The 15,506-nt window shown below is 38.2% G+C and overlaps 1 protein-coding gene and 1 long non-coding RNA gene across 2 annotated transcripts; one reads left to right on the top strand and one right to left on the bottom strand.

Annotated features, from left to right (window-relative positions):
• The first annotated feature begins 674 nt into the window (after nt 1-674).
• LOC145816121 (uncharacterized) lies at nt 675-1,112 on the top strand. The gene has a single exon (XM_082912368.1). It carries the CDS (start codon nt 675-677, stop codon nt 1,110-1,112), a length of 438 nt encoding a protein of 145 aa, XP_082768494.1.
• Nucleotides 1,113-8,018: 6,906 nt separating this feature from the next.
• LOC114263413 (uncharacterized) lies at nt 8,019-9,781 on the bottom strand. Its single transcript, XR_014358655.1, has 2 exons — nt 9,186-9,781; nt 8,019-8,252 (listed from the first exon to the last, which is right to left on the bottom strand). It is a non-coding gene; the product is annotated as an uncharacterized LOC114263413 (long non-coding RNA).
• Between the last annotated feature and the right edge of the window lie 5,725 nt (nt 9,782-15,506).

A 15,506-nucleotide genomic window follows, 5' to 3' on the forward strand; every position in this document is an offset into this window, starting at 1 on the left:
GTTAGTAGGTAGGTTAAGTACCAAGCCTTGAATTATGTCATCATGGGGATGATTCGTTTGGAAAGTTTCATGATGGCATGACATTGTAGTGTGTAGGACAAAGTGAACAAATGAAAATAATGGCTAAAATACATAAGGGTATATGTGGTGCTCATCAAGTTGGAGAAAAAATGAGGTGGATGGTCAGCAGATATGGCTATTTTTGGGCAATTGTAAGAAAAAACTGCATGACTTATGTTAGGAGGTGTCAAGCATACCAAAAACATGACAGCCTCCAAAGAGTACCCGCAACTGCACTACATTCTATGGTAAAACCCTGGCCTTTCAGAGGATTGGCAATGGACCTGATTGGGCAGATTTTTCCTCTATTCTCAAAGAAATATTCTTACCTTTTAGTGGCTACTAACTATTTTATCAAGTGGGTAGAAGCAGTACCATTAAGGATGGTGACCCAAAGCCATGTGATTGATTTTGTAAAAAAGCATATAATACACAAATTTGGGTTGCGTCAGTCGATGACAGTGTATCAGGCCACCATGTTTAATGGGGATGAAGTTCAAGAATTTGCCAAAGAATACGGTATTCAAATCCTCAATTCGTCATCCTTACTATGCTCAGGTCAATGGGCAAGCTGAATCCACTAACAAAATAATAAAAAAAACTCGTTGGAAAGAATGGTGGAAGAGAATCCTAAAGACTGGCATAATTTGATATCTAGTGTATTATGGGCCTATAGAAACTCTAAGAGGAATAATGTTGGGACCACCTCCTATGAATTAGTATATAGCCATGATGCAGTACTGCATTTAGAAGTTACTGTCCAGTCTAGCAGGGTGGCCTTCCATTATAATATTCCCATCGATGAGTATGCTGAGGCCATGATGATGGAACTACAAGACTTAGAGGAGAAAAGAGTAATGGCCTACAATCATCTTCTAGCTCAGAAAATGAATGTCGAAAGAGCCTATAACAAAAGAGTAAAGGCCAAGGTGTTTTCAAAAGGAGATTTGGTATGGAAGACTAGACTGTCAGTGGAAAATAAGGATCCAAGCTTTGGAAAATGGTCTCCAAATCGAAAGGGACCATTTAAGGTTTATAAAGTCCTAAAATGAGGGGCTCATCATTTGGCATCAGTAAAAAAAGTCCCACATAGAAGAGTCATACGTGGGAAATACTTAAGAAAGTATTACCCAACCATGTGGGATAACATCAAACACACATAAGAAAAATACATACACGGTAAAAGAGTGCTTTCATTTACACGAAGAAGTTGTTTACATTAATAGGAGTAAGATGGAATCTCTATCTCTGTATAAAATATATATATACAAATACAAGATGTCTAGTCTAAAAAGAAAAAAAGTTTAGTCCCTTTGAAGGGTTGTTACAAAACTGGCCCAGAGGAGGGGATGGCTCTTCTTTTTGCCTTGACTTGAAAGAGCTTCCCTTGGGCATCCTTAAGAGCAGTTGGGCCATCCTGAGCCAAAATTTGGTTCATTTGTTGGTTGATTTGGCTCTGCTCTTCCAAAAAGGCAACCTGCTGCACTTCAACCGCAGCCAGCTCTGCCTAAAGTTGTTAGATCTAAATTAAAATAGTAGTCTTCCTTGCGTCAATAGAAGCATTAGCTTTGGAAATGGCCTGGGTTCTGGCAGAGACACTGGCCAAGGTATAAGAAACTTGCCTTACAGAGGCCATCCTGGCATTAGCAGCTGTAGACTCAGCTTCAAATTGTGCCATGGAGGAGAGATGTTGAGGGAGTTGACCTATGAAGTCCTGAAAAATCTAGAATTGGTCAGGATCCATGATTCTTTCTATTAATAGCACAAAGCTTTGGACCTTAGCAAGAAGTTCCTCAGCCGTAGTAAGGACAAGGTCTTCAAAGAAGAGGCTTAGTAGCAGGAAAAACTGGTTGACTTCATGTTGTTCCATGGAAAAAGGATGCCTGAACCTCTCCTGATAAGGGGTGCTGGCAACTGACAATTAAAAAACACTGGCTTGCTGCAGCAGGTCAAGGGTTGAGGCCATAGGAGAAATACCAGCCTAGGAAGGAGAAATAATGGGGTTATAAGATATCATCTCTAGTCACAACTAGAGGCATACAATCATTAAGATAATATTCTTGGGTCACTAATCAACAATTATATCATCACCACTAAGGTGGGTATCAACAAAATCAACAAGAAAAGAAGTTTATGTATTACAAAAGTGGACATCCCAAACTACCAATCCAGGTGAGCTTTGACAAGATTTGCTCTGATCAAAATGTAGAGCTTGTCTTCATGAACAACCCACTGAAATTTCGTCAAGATCAAGTAGGAAATGACCAACCAATCTTGGCTTGAACTATGAAAGAAAACCTAACTCTTTCTTCACTTTTCCCTCTCTCTCTCTCTCTCTCTCTCTCTCTCAGCTCTTTTCTATTTTTCTTTTGTGTGTTGTTTGAAATTAGAGACCAAAAGTCTATTTTCCATCCTTTAGTCATTGGAAGTCACAAAGCTTCCAAGAGAACTTTACAAATAATAATAAAATAAAAAATTTGTTGACTCATTTGAGTCTTGTATAGGGCCAACTCCAATTAGAAGGGATATCACCCAACAAATCTCCCCATCCTGACATAGGTGGGGGGCACCACCAATCCAGCTTTACTTCTACAAAAATCATTCTTCTCTTGGGACAAAGATTTAGTCAACATATTCGACCCATTCTCATCAATGTGAATCTTCTCAAGTTGAAGCAATTTTTCATCCAATACATCACGTATCCAATGATACCTCATATCAATGTGCTTCAACCTTGACTGGAATATCAGATTCTTGCTTATGTGGATAGCACTTTGGTTGTCACATAAGAGAACATAATTCTCTTGCTTTAACCCTAATTCATGTACAAGTCTTTTGATCCATAGCATCTCCTTGCATCCTTCTGCCACTACAATGTACTTGGCCTGCGTTGTAGATAAAGCAACATATTTTTGCAACTTGGATTGCTAAAAAATAGCTCCCCCTGAAAGAGTCATTAAGTACCCTAATGTGGACTTTCTAGAATCAATGTCTCTAGCCATGTTTGCATTTGTGGAGTCTTTTAGCTAAGATTTTCCATCTCCAAAGCATAAACTCATCTTGGAAGTGCCTCTAAGATATCTGAGAATCCGTTTCACCGTAGCCCAATGATTTTTTCTAGGCTTGGAAAGAAATTTACTCACAACACAAATGCATAAGATATATCCAGCCTAGTGCACACCATAACATACATCAAACTGCCAACGACGGATGTGTAGGGAACTCTCTTTATTTCATCATTTTCTTTCTCACTTGTTGGACATTGCTTTGAACTAAGTTTGAAGTGATTTGCAAGTGGAGTACTCACCAATTTCTCCTTATCTATGTGAAATCTTTTAAGCACTTCTCAATATACCTCTCACGTGATAGCCAAATCTTGCAATTCTTCCTGTCACGAGTAATCTTCATGCCAAGTATTTGCTTCGCAGGACCCAAATCCTTCATAGCAAATGACTTGCTAAGCTCTACCTTTAACTTGTCAATTTTGCTCGCATCATGCCCAACCATCAACATATCATCTACATAAAGTAGCAAAATGATGAAGTCACCATCTAAGAATCTCTTTACAAACATGCAATGATTTGAAGTGTTCCTTTTGTACTCATGATCTAACAATGAAGGAGTCAAACTTCTTATACCATTGCTGTGGTGCTTGCTTTAACCCATACAAGCTCTTCTTTAGTCTACAAACTAAGTTCCCCTTACCTTTCACTTTGAACCTCTCAGGCTGCTCCATGTAGATCTCTTTTTCCAAGTCACCATAAAGGAAAGCTATCTTCACATCAAGCTGCTCAACCTCTAAGTTCACGCTTGCGGCCAAACTAAGAACAGCCCGTATAAATGACATCTTCATTATGGGTGAGAAGATTTCTTCAAAACCAATTCCCTTTTTCTCGCTAAAACCCTTCACGACCAATCTTGCCTTGTACTTAGGCTGTGAGTTTTCTTCTTCTATCTTCCATTTGTCGACCCATTTGTTCTTGAGTGCCCTTTTCCCCTAAGGCAAGGTCATCAAGTCATAAGTATGGTTCTCATGTGGGGCTTTGGGCCGCACGTGCGGGAGACGGGCCGCACGTGTGGGAAGCAAGGCAGAGGGCTGGATACACACTGTCTAAAAGGCAGGTGCGTGAGTGGAAGTGCAGGGGAGACCGCACGTGCGGGGATGGGAGCCGCACGTGTGGGAGGCCGCTCCGCACGTGTGGGAGAGGGCGCTGCACGTGCGGTCAGGCACGTTTTCTGTCTCGTTTTTCGTGCTTTTCAGCTATATTTTGCTTTTTTTTGTCCCCTTTTCATCCATATCTGAATATATCACTCTCTCTCTACAACGTTTCTCTGTTTTTCTCTCATCTCTCTCTACCCAAACCCTTAAAGTTTTACATTTCTTTTTGATCCCATGAATCCATTGGGATTTTGGTGCTAGTTCCTCATACCAAAATGATAAGCATGTTGAGGGCTTCATCTTGACCGGTGGAGATCGTATTCTGGCGAGGTTGATTTTTGAGCTTTTCTCCTCTTTTCTCTCGAGGTAGGGATTTCTTTAACCTTTTTTCAATACTTCTATTATAGATAGACATGTGGTATGTTTCTATTGCATAAAAACCATGATGTTATGGATTTTTCTTTGAAAATCATGATTGGGGATCCAAGGTTGGATGTTAAGATTGGGATTTTATGGAATAAATTGTTGTTGAGTTAATTTGGGGTGTGGTTTAACATATTCATGTTTACAAAGAGATAAAACCCTAAATTTTGTAATAATGCTAAATGGGTAAAAAGGATTAAAATTGTGAAATTAATCATGTCATGAACTAAGGGATTTAAATAATTTGTTGATTGATTGATTTTGAGATTTAACCGAGTCTCATGAATTTTAGTAATAACCTTGTTTTGGGTGTTCATAGTTCTGGATAATAAGTCGGTAGCTCGTAAATTGCTAAAAATGGGATAAATATGAGATTAGAAATCATCAGGTTACACTTATGTCGAGTTGAAGTGAACGGATTTTTGGCTTGAGTATACATGAAATTGGGTTTTGTTAAATGAAAGAAAGGAGTTTCTTATATATATATACATAATTGACGAACTATAAATTGGAAATTTTGGAAACGAACACTGGAATGTAGAGGAATTTACAACTCTTCTGTAATTGAGATAAAACTTTCGGTAGAAGTTGAAAAATCCTTGAATATTGTCGTTGTTGTTATACTAAATATCTCATAAGAATTGGACGTTTGGATTACTTGGATTTAACGTATGTGTCTAGAGGTTTTGTCCTTGGTCATCGGTGGAGGATGACATCGTAAATGTTGAAATGGTTATGTGTCTGTAGCACACTCGAATTGTCTATGAATGTTGTATAATGTGATGGTTGGAAAATGTGTAATGCACTGAGAATCAGAGGTACCATTACCTTACAGCTAACGCCTGAGGAATTGGCTGTGCTGAGAATCAGAGGTACCATTACCTTCTAGCTAACGCTTGGAGAATTGACAGAGGTACCATTCCTTTTCAGCCAGTGTCTGGTAAATTGGCATTTTATTATGGAGAGATGTATCAGTGGCTTACCATGCTTGAGGCAGGTAGAGCAAAATTGATTTAGTATTACTAATTTGGTATATTTGTGTATGTTGTGTATTATGATGGTTGTGGTTTTTGAAAGGCCGAATTGCCTAGATTGTAGAAGTAGATAGTTGTTGGATGTTTGTGTGCTCCCTTTTGTATTGAAGGTATATTTGCATGGGCATGAATGTATGAGATGGAGGTGTGAGTAATGTGGGGATTGTAAGTAATGTGAAAGTTATTAGATAATTATGAATATGTCTTTGAAATGTTAAACCGGGTGCAGGTCTAAATGGCGTGTGGAAGTGTAATAGATTTTTTTGGTAAAACTCTTACTTTCAAAAATTTGTCACTGTCACATAAGTCTTGGTAAAAAGGTAAAAAGAAGAAAGGAGGGTGAATTGTTTACATTAAGGAACGAAATGGACGATTTCAGGAAAAGTATTTATGTAAGTATACTTTGGTTATAAAAATGTCACATTATTTATATGGTATGAGACTAGCATTTATGATCATAGATATCTGTAAGTTGTTATTGTTGAGGATCATGTTGAGATTCCTACTAGACTTTATGTTCATCCCATGTTGCTAATCCTTTTTCAGGTAAATATCGAGATGTGATACAAGGTCACGGATCTTTCTTATTTGTTAGCCACGAGGCCATTTATGTGTAGGCAGAATGCCATGGATGTAAAAGGGTTAAACCCTTCCCTTGATTTACATGATGTAAGCCTACGGGCAATTTATTTAAATATAAATTCATGTTGCATTCATTTTATATTCTAATGAGAGAATTCTTACTTATGTATTCCTTGTATTTATAATGAGCTTCTGTATGCTATCTCTGAAATTGAATTTATAATAATGGCTTTGCTAATGGGAATCCGAGTAATAAAAAGTGGGGCGTGACAGCTTCCAATTTCTTCCACAAAGTGTAAGCATTGATTTCTAGAGCCACATGGTGAAGCACACTTTGATCAACCCAATGGCGAATTTGAACAACGGTTTTTCTATTCATTATCATCCAATCTTCAACATCTACGTCATCCGGCCTTTTACTTTCACCACTAATCGGTATATACAAGTTCTTAGCGTAAAGGACGTTTTCCATTCATGGTTTTCAAATTGCATAAGTGGTCAATTTTATCATAGCCCTCGAAGTATCTTCCATTCTAAAACTCACACAAGAATTTTATCAAACACTTGCAAGGCAAAAACTATGTGCTTTGATACCACTTGTTGGGAAAATCCCTATATTTTTCCCCCTTATGTAATTAGAAAATGGGCAACAAACCACAAATAACAAAAAATAATATGGCTGAAAAATTAAAAGCAAGAAAACAATCACAAAACACCAAATTTATGTGATTCACCAAAAATGACTACGTCCATGGGTCCAACTCCAAATCAACTTCTATAAAATAATGAGGCTACAAGATATCATCTCTAATCACAACTAGAGGCATACAATTAGCAAGATAATATTCTTGGGTCACTAATCAACAATTATGTTATCACCACTAAGGTGAGTTTCAACAAAATCAACAAGAGATAAAGTTTAGGTACCAAAGTGGATATCTCAAACTACCAATCCAAGAGAGTTTTGACAGGAACCACTCTGATCAAAATGTAGAGCTCGTCTTCATGAACGACCCACTGGAATTTCATCAAGATCGGGTAAGAAATGAATAACCGATCTTGACTTGAACTATGGAAGAAAACCTAGCTCTTTCTTCACTTTTATCTCTCTCTTGGCTCTTTTCCATCTTGTTGCTATGTGTGTTGTTTGAAATTAGAGACCAAAACTCTCTTTTCCATCCTTTAGGCTTTGGAAGTCACAAAGCTTCCAAGAGAAGGTTTACAAACAATAATAAAATAAAAAACTTGTTGACTCATTTGAGTCTTGTATGGACCCAACCCCAACTAGGAGGGATACCACCTATCACAATTTATGTGTTTAGTTTATTAAAAAAAAATGGTTCATCTTGTGATGAAATATTGTATTCTAATATATTCTTTAGAGAATTTTCAATTGTCGCTCCATGAAAGAAAAAAAAAAATCTTTGAATTCTATCTAAATAAATAAAAGGCATTATTATTCTAATATAAAAGTTAGATTCATTTTTCAAAATCATTGATGTGACAATCAATCTAAGGTAACTCTCCCTCCCCTCTCTCTCTCTCTCTCTCTCTCTCTCTCTCTCTCTCTCTCTCTCTCATATTCTCTAATCATTAGCCAATCATTTTTTTTAAACTACACTAGGTAAATGTGAATAAAATATAAGTTAATTTTTTTTTCTATTTTTCTTTTTATGTTTAAATTTCTATCAAAATTAATGATCCAAACACGATGTAAGGAAATATAGAATTGACAAATAGTTTCATGGATTCAATTCTAGTAATCTAAAAGTTTATGACATTCTCAAGATTAAAAAAAAAAAAAGCAACAATGGATATGAAGGCCCACTTATACCTTGCCCCCCTTAGAGAGTGATTTTAATAGAGTAAATGATATACGGACAGAATATTGAATTTTCATACATCTATAAATTTTGATTGAAGAAACCAAAAATGACACATGCTTGGAATGTTTCTCCTTGTTGCTGATGGTAACTAAAAAAAAAGCCGATCACCTAAGAAGCACGGGTGCGGGTACGAGTACGGTACGGGTACGGGTACGAGTGCGGGTACGCCGATACGGCAAAACCTCAAAAAAGTAGGATACGGGTACGGCTGCGGTACGCCGATATTTTTTTATTTATTTTTTATTTTTTATAATTATGGTTAAAAGATCCAACCTACAAATTGAAATTAAATATCAAAACTAAAAAGTATGATTGATTATTGATTTTGTTCTAATGAATTTTTATAATTTTGTTCTAATTAATTTTTTTGATTATTAACATTATATAAGTATGATTGATTATTAATTTTTGTGTTCTAATTTATTAATTTTTTGATCTATTTTTTTAAATAATTTATAAAGGCTATATATATAATATATAAATAAAAACATATCATACACATATATAAGTATAATTTATAAAAACATAAATAAAAATATATAATAAAAAAATAAAAAGTTATAATAATATAATATAAATTATAATTTATACTATATATATATATATATCTATATATAATATCTATATCTAGGTTATAGCTAAGAGAGAAACAGAGTCGAAGAGAGAGGAGAGAAATAGGCGAAGTGAGAGAGAGAGAGAGAAAGAGAAGGCGAAGGTCGTCGGAGGTCGTCAAAGGTCGATCGAAGGTTGTCGAGGTCGATCGAAGGTCGTCGGAGCCGTCGGAGCTTCAAACCAGGTACTCCTCTCTTCTCTCCTCTCTTCTCTGTTTCTTCTCTTCCGTGTTCGGAACAGCTGAGTTCTGCCGCACCCCGGCGTACCCACGGCGTACCCAAGCCGTACCAGTTCTCCCAAACGTACCGAGACACTGTTTGCCGTATCCGGTACGCGTGCAGCCGTACCGGTATGCGTACCAGCACCCGGTAAGTACCCGGTACGAGTACGGCACCATTTTTGGAGTACCCGTGCTTCATAGCCGATCACTTTTCTTGCCGAAAATGCCAGGGCCATATGTTGAAGAGATGAGATCCACAAGGAGGGAAAACTGCAAGAACACGAAAGAAGTGATTGGTAGACATGCCAATGCAGCCACTAGAATAAGTATCCATTCCTTATTGTTGCCAAACACAAGATAGAGTGTGCAACTGAAGGCTAGCATCATGGTTGTTGTGGACATGAACAAGGTAACAAGACCGATTATCAACCTCTTAGGCAAAACATAAAGAAAATCGCCCTCTGCATAGCGTGAAGTGAGGATGGACAAGAACATTAATAGAGACATGGTGGATGTGAATAGAGAGATTGCATCTGAAACGATAAAGACAATAAATGCGTTTGCTTTTGAGAAAACCGGGACGCCATTTGTGCCATTGATGCCCCCTGGAACAGTGATTACAGCTGCAAATGCTATAGTGGCAATGAGTGCTGTCGCTATTGTGCAGGAGTTCGCAGTGTCTTTCATCCATTTTTCTCTTTCTTCCACTAATTTTTTGTGTTATTTAGTAAATACCATTGAAGGAGTTTCCATTTCTATGTTTCGAAACTCTTTGTAAGAGGTTGTTACAAACTTCTCCACTTCCTGCATGATAGCCATAGATTTGAAATAATGAAAAATATTTGACTTGTTTCTTAGATAAGGTCAGAAACTAAATTTTGAATTTATATTTGAACCAAATTTTGTACTATGCCTTACTAATGAAAAACATGCACATGCTCACAAATAAATGCAATAGACTTCAATGGCATTATAATAAATTTGGGTATCAAATTTTGAATGACATTTGTTCCATACCAATGCATTGTTGGCATATCAAATATCCAAAATTGATTACCCAAGTTTGATTACCATAAAATCATTGTTAATAAATAAGTAATGGACTATTAGAATGGAATATATTTATTACCTTAAACCATTTTAACTCATGTTGCATTTGCAACGCTGCTGCACCTGGAACAAGATTGAGCTTGTCAAAAGGTGCTAATCGTCTAGCCAAGTGCAATATATTGTTCATTTGACTGTCCGTCTCGATGAACATATGTTGTTTATACCCACTCATTTGATATATGAGGTTGAAAACATTTTCATAACGATTTATAACTGCCAGTCCAAATATGCAATAATGATTTTTATCCACAGACCAGGCTGCTTGAGGAAATGATTCAACAACCTCTTCAACAATCTCATGAATCCCACAACTTGAAGCGAAAAGGATTACATCCTTCCAAATTAATTCATAAACCTTTGAGTCATGTGAAGATCTAATTTTCTCACACAGGGATTTGACCAGTTGAATTGCTTGAAGATGTATCAATTTTTGCTTTTGGACATGTTTTATGTGAGGCACTGCAATAATAGAACTCAAAGATGCAGTAAATTTTGTTGAAAGTGTATAATCAAGCAAGAAAAATAATTCAATCTATGTATATTTTAACTAACTAGTATTCCTTGTCAATTACCTAATAATTCAAGAACTTTCCAAAGCATAGCTTGCAATTTTTGGCTCACTGTATGTCATAAAACAAATTAAACTTGTTGGCATATGGAAGGAAATGTTAAATTTAATAACAAAGGCATTTCAATGCATTTCCAATAAAAAAAACATATTTAGTTAACATATAAGTGTATTGTATAATCGTCAAACTAGCACAAGTTTTAACAAGTGAGTTTTATCAATTATTCTCATCTAAAATCCTGTCACATTTTTAAAAAGGTAATAGACACTAATGATATGCTACCCTAAAATGAGGACTAATTAATTTGCCACTACATTTTATGTGCAATTTTAGAGATGATGATATATTTTCTATTCACTCCCAACGCCATTACGTGGATTTGAATTGTGAGGATCAATTTCCCCACGAAAAATAGGGGAAATCTTCTTACAAATAATATCTCCTTGAACCAAACTACAAGCTCAATCAAAGCTCGAGTATGATTGTTTTTTCTCATAGGGTAAACTGCACAGACCTCCCTTGAGGTTCATGACTAGTTGAAATTCTCATTGACAATCCAAAAATTACACTGATTTCCCGATTAGAGTTTGAATTTTAATAGGATTAACATCACAAGCTCCTCTGCATAGGCACAATTCAGGTTGGATCCGCATCTAAATACTCATAGCTTCACTGAAATAAAAGAACGAATAAAATTAAAACTGTAAGGAATTTTGTCAAACGAGATTGCCAAGAACAAAAACCTAACATTAACTAAAGTATAAAAGTACTAAATTACCCTCACCTAATAATGTCAAATTTCCTTACTACCTTAATTTTTTCATCGGTCTCTATGTTTCCTACCAATACGCATCACCTCACCTCTACCGCCTTACTTTATCCATTTCCCTTTTCACCTTCTTTTCCCTAATGCCCATCTACCACTATGAACGACAGCACCCTTACTTCTACTACCTCTGTGTGGTCACCATCTCCACCTCTATGCATCTACAACCTTGTCTCTATCTCTACCTTTCTATGACCATTGCATCCACAAACATACAATGGCCAATGACATTGGCCACTAGCGGTATCGTTTGACGTGTAATGGCCACTGGTGTTTTGTGGCGTTCGGCATGTGAAGGCCACTGGCATTCGCCATGTGATGAATCCTTTTCAAAGTTGATCATTAAGACCCAATATTTACTATTCTTTTCTCTCTTTTCTCCTATCACTTCCCTTTTTTCGCACCTCTTTCTCTTTTGATTGCTCTGTTCCTCTTATTCTGCCACAACATGCCTCTTTTTCCAATTGCCTAATGCCATAAGCTTATGACCACACTAAATTCATTGATTTGATGTTTGGAAGGTTCGTGGGGATGGGTGTAAATTTTTTGGCATGGCTATTAGCAATGGTTTTTCAGTTGTTGTAAAATTTAATGTAAAAAGAGAGAAATACAGAGAGAATAATGTATCTAATGATCTTATTATTGATTGTAATTATATATGTTTACAATGATTCCTATATATAGGAGAGGATGTGGGAAGAGAATAGGTGAGTGTGTAGTAGGTGTGTAGTAGATGGAGTAGGTGAGGAGTAGGTGGAGAGTAAGTGAAGTTTACAGTTTACAGTTTACATTAACAGCCCCCCTCAAACTCAAGGAGAATAGGAACCAACTTGAGTTTGGAGAGAGTAACAAAATAAGAAAATAAACTGACAAATAAAATAAAATAGGATAGGAAACACTGTATGGTCGTGTCAGACCGTTGGTGAAGACACTGTATGGCCGTGTCGAACCGTTGTAGAAGCTAACCGGAATCAATGTCGGGACAGTTTACGGGGTCATGCCGGACCGTTGTAAAAGCTAACCGGAATCAATGTCGGGACAGTTTATGGGGTCATGCCGGACCGTTGTAAAAGCTAACCGGAATCAATGTCGGGACAGTTTATGGGGTCATGCCGGACCGTACCGATGTAACAGACACTGTGTGGTCGTGTCAGACCATTGTAGAAGACACTGTATGATTGTGTATATAGGCTACCCAAAAGATATACATGGATATATATATCGAGCCCTCAAAAGTCGCGCCCTCAAAAGGCGCGCCCACTGCATCAAAAGCCGTGCCCGACAGAAATCATCGAGCGGCGAGCCATCAAAAATCGCGCCAGACACGCGGCAATGCACGTGATCGACAAAGCCCGTGTCGTCCTCGTCGTCATTGTCTTTATAAACCGATACGGAGGCTGTGCAAACCAAACGAGTCTGAAACATCTGAATATTTGCATTCTGAAACACTCTGCACCCAACCCTTTCTGACATTACCAGTCTGAAATCGCTGCTTCTCTGAAACACTTAGCAACCCAAAACATGGCCTCATCTTTCCGTGGTCTGCTCACTCTCTTTCCAGACCTCAACGAGTCCACAAGAGAGATAACTGGTGCGGTTGCCCTTGAACCTTAACCAACCGCCCCTGGGTTTGCTCCGTTGACCTTTCCTATGCGGTCTGTGGAGCAAATAATGGTAGCGCAATCAGATATTGAGGCCAATCAGTATACATTGAAGTCATGTGTGGAGACGATGACTGCAGTCACAAACTTGTCGCACCGGCTTCAGAGTAGGACAAATGAGGTGCAGCAGTTAAACGCCCAACTGGCGCTGCTCTAGCACATGTATAAGGATGCACGAGCAGAGATATGTGTGCTAAAAGCAGAAAACAAGGAGCTGAAGCGGAAGGCCACCGTTATGTTCCGATTTGGAGGTCCGCCATATGCTGCAGTGGAGGAGCAAGAGGTAGTGAATGAGCTCAGTGGCGTAGGAAACACAGAGGCAGCACCGTCAAGGGCCGCCCAGGACGGAGGCAAGAAGAAAAGACCGGCGGAAGAGGCGAAGAAGTGAGGTCGGTGGGTGGTCATCTGCAGAAAAGAAAACAAATCTTTTGTTTGTGGGTGTTGGAGTTGGTCTGTTGTGTTTTTGTTGTTGTTGTTGTTTTTTTTTTTTTTGAAGAAAACAAATCTTTTGTTGTTGTGGGTGTTGAATTTGTTTTGCTGTTTTTGTTTTTTTTTTTTTTTTGGTGGAATGAAATAAAAGAAAATTGTAAAAAATCAAAAGTGGTTGGAATGTACATATATATAGATAGATATAGAAAATAAAAGAAAGTTGATGAGAGAGACGGAACCCGGAGTAATAATAAGAATAATAATAAAAAAATGGGTATCATGGAGTGGGCGGTGCTAGAAGCAAAAAAGAAATAAATAAATAAAAAGAAAAGAAAAGAAAGAAAAGAAGAGAAGCACCCGGTGGAAATATTAAAAAAAAAAGTGTGGTGGGTATGTATGTGAAAGATGTTTTGGTGGGAGAGATGATTATGGTTTCAAAAAGGAGATAAAAAATAAATAAATAAATAAAAGAAAAAAAAGAAAAGAAGAATGGTTGTCCTACCAATAATAAAGTAAATGATAAGATGATAGATTGTTGTCTGGGTGGGCACAGGATATAGATTATTTAAATGATAAGAAGAATTATTTTATGAGAGAGTGGGAGGAAGATAATGAAAACAATGTGTGGTGGAAAAGGTGGGAGACTCAAACATCTGTGTTTGCACCGGAGTTGTTTTCTTGGCCGACATTGCCTCTGTTGGTGAACAGAGAGAGAGGGTGCTTATGAAGAAGCTCAAACTGCTCTATAGTGCCTGCAGCAAGCTCAGAGGTAATATATCAAGTGCTTTCTTCGCAATCCGAAGAGGAAAAGCCATTGTTGGAGTCTAATCCCCTTTTGGGTTCATCTTCAATGTGGGTCACCCAGACAAGCTTTGTGATCAGATATCTGATGCAGTTCTCGATGCCTGCCTTGAACAAGATCAAGATAGCAAAGTTGCCTGTGATACTTGCACCAAGACTAACATGGTCATGGTCTACGGTGAAATCACAACCAAAGCCAAGGTAGGCTATGAGAAGATTGTGGGTGACACATGCCGCACCATTGGAGTTGTTTCCGATGATGTTGGTCTTGATGCTGATAATTGCAAGGTTCTAGTCTACATCGAGCAACAGAGAGGAAGCTTTGTTTTGTACTTGTTCGGCCATGGAGCAAAAGTGGTTGGCTCTGCAGTGAAGATAAGAGAGGGAGCTTTGAAGCAGATGAAGCCGATGCTGATGATGAAGATAAGCTGGTGGACAGCTGGGTTTGCAGCTCTCCTTGTATAGATTGCAATGGGGTGGCCTTGCTTGTGGGATCATAGCAGTCAACCAAAGGACTACAATACCCAGGAGACTGGCGATATAACCAAGGCCAATAGTGAGGTAGCGACCCACATATGAATCAGAGATGATGAAGGAGAAGCGACAGTAGTGGATCGGTCCTTTGAGGTAGACGTGAGATCATCAGAATTTGACAACACGTCGCACCGCCTTAGATATACAACGACAGATCTTAGATCTGAGATACACGAGTAGGCGACAACGGAAGATGAGCCACATTGATGTCCAGTCATTGACTATAGTAGTAGTTTGTGATGGCGGAGACTTCGCGACAGACATGGATGGATGGAGGTGGTGGTCGCAGCAGTCATTGAGGCATCGGCGTCGGCGTCGCTTTTTGGAAGAGAAGGTTTTCTTGAACAGTTTCTCACAGTTGGAGTTGCAAAGTTGGCGCATATCGGAAGAGTGTGTTGGCATCGAAGCAGTTGGGGTCCTGGTTTGTGCCCTTTTCCTTGATTTTGTGGTTGAAGCATCTTGTGAAGCCATGAAAATGGTGCAAATTTGGTCAAGAGAGATGAGTTTTGAAGGATTTGATAGAGATTGCAGAGAGGAAGAGGAGTTAAGGTATGTGTAGAAAACTTCAGTGGACTAGGTTGAGGTCCGGCGGGCGGCCAA

The sequence above is a fragment of the Camellia sinensis genome, unplaced genomic scaffold, assembly GCF_055761805.1.
Source record: "Camellia sinensis isolate YWXY unplaced genomic scaffold, ASM5576180v1 Unanchor3, whole genome shotgun sequence".
In the NCBI taxonomy this organism is placed as follows: Eukaryota; Viridiplantae; Streptophyta; class Magnoliopsida; order Ericales; family Theaceae; genus Camellia; species Camellia sinensis.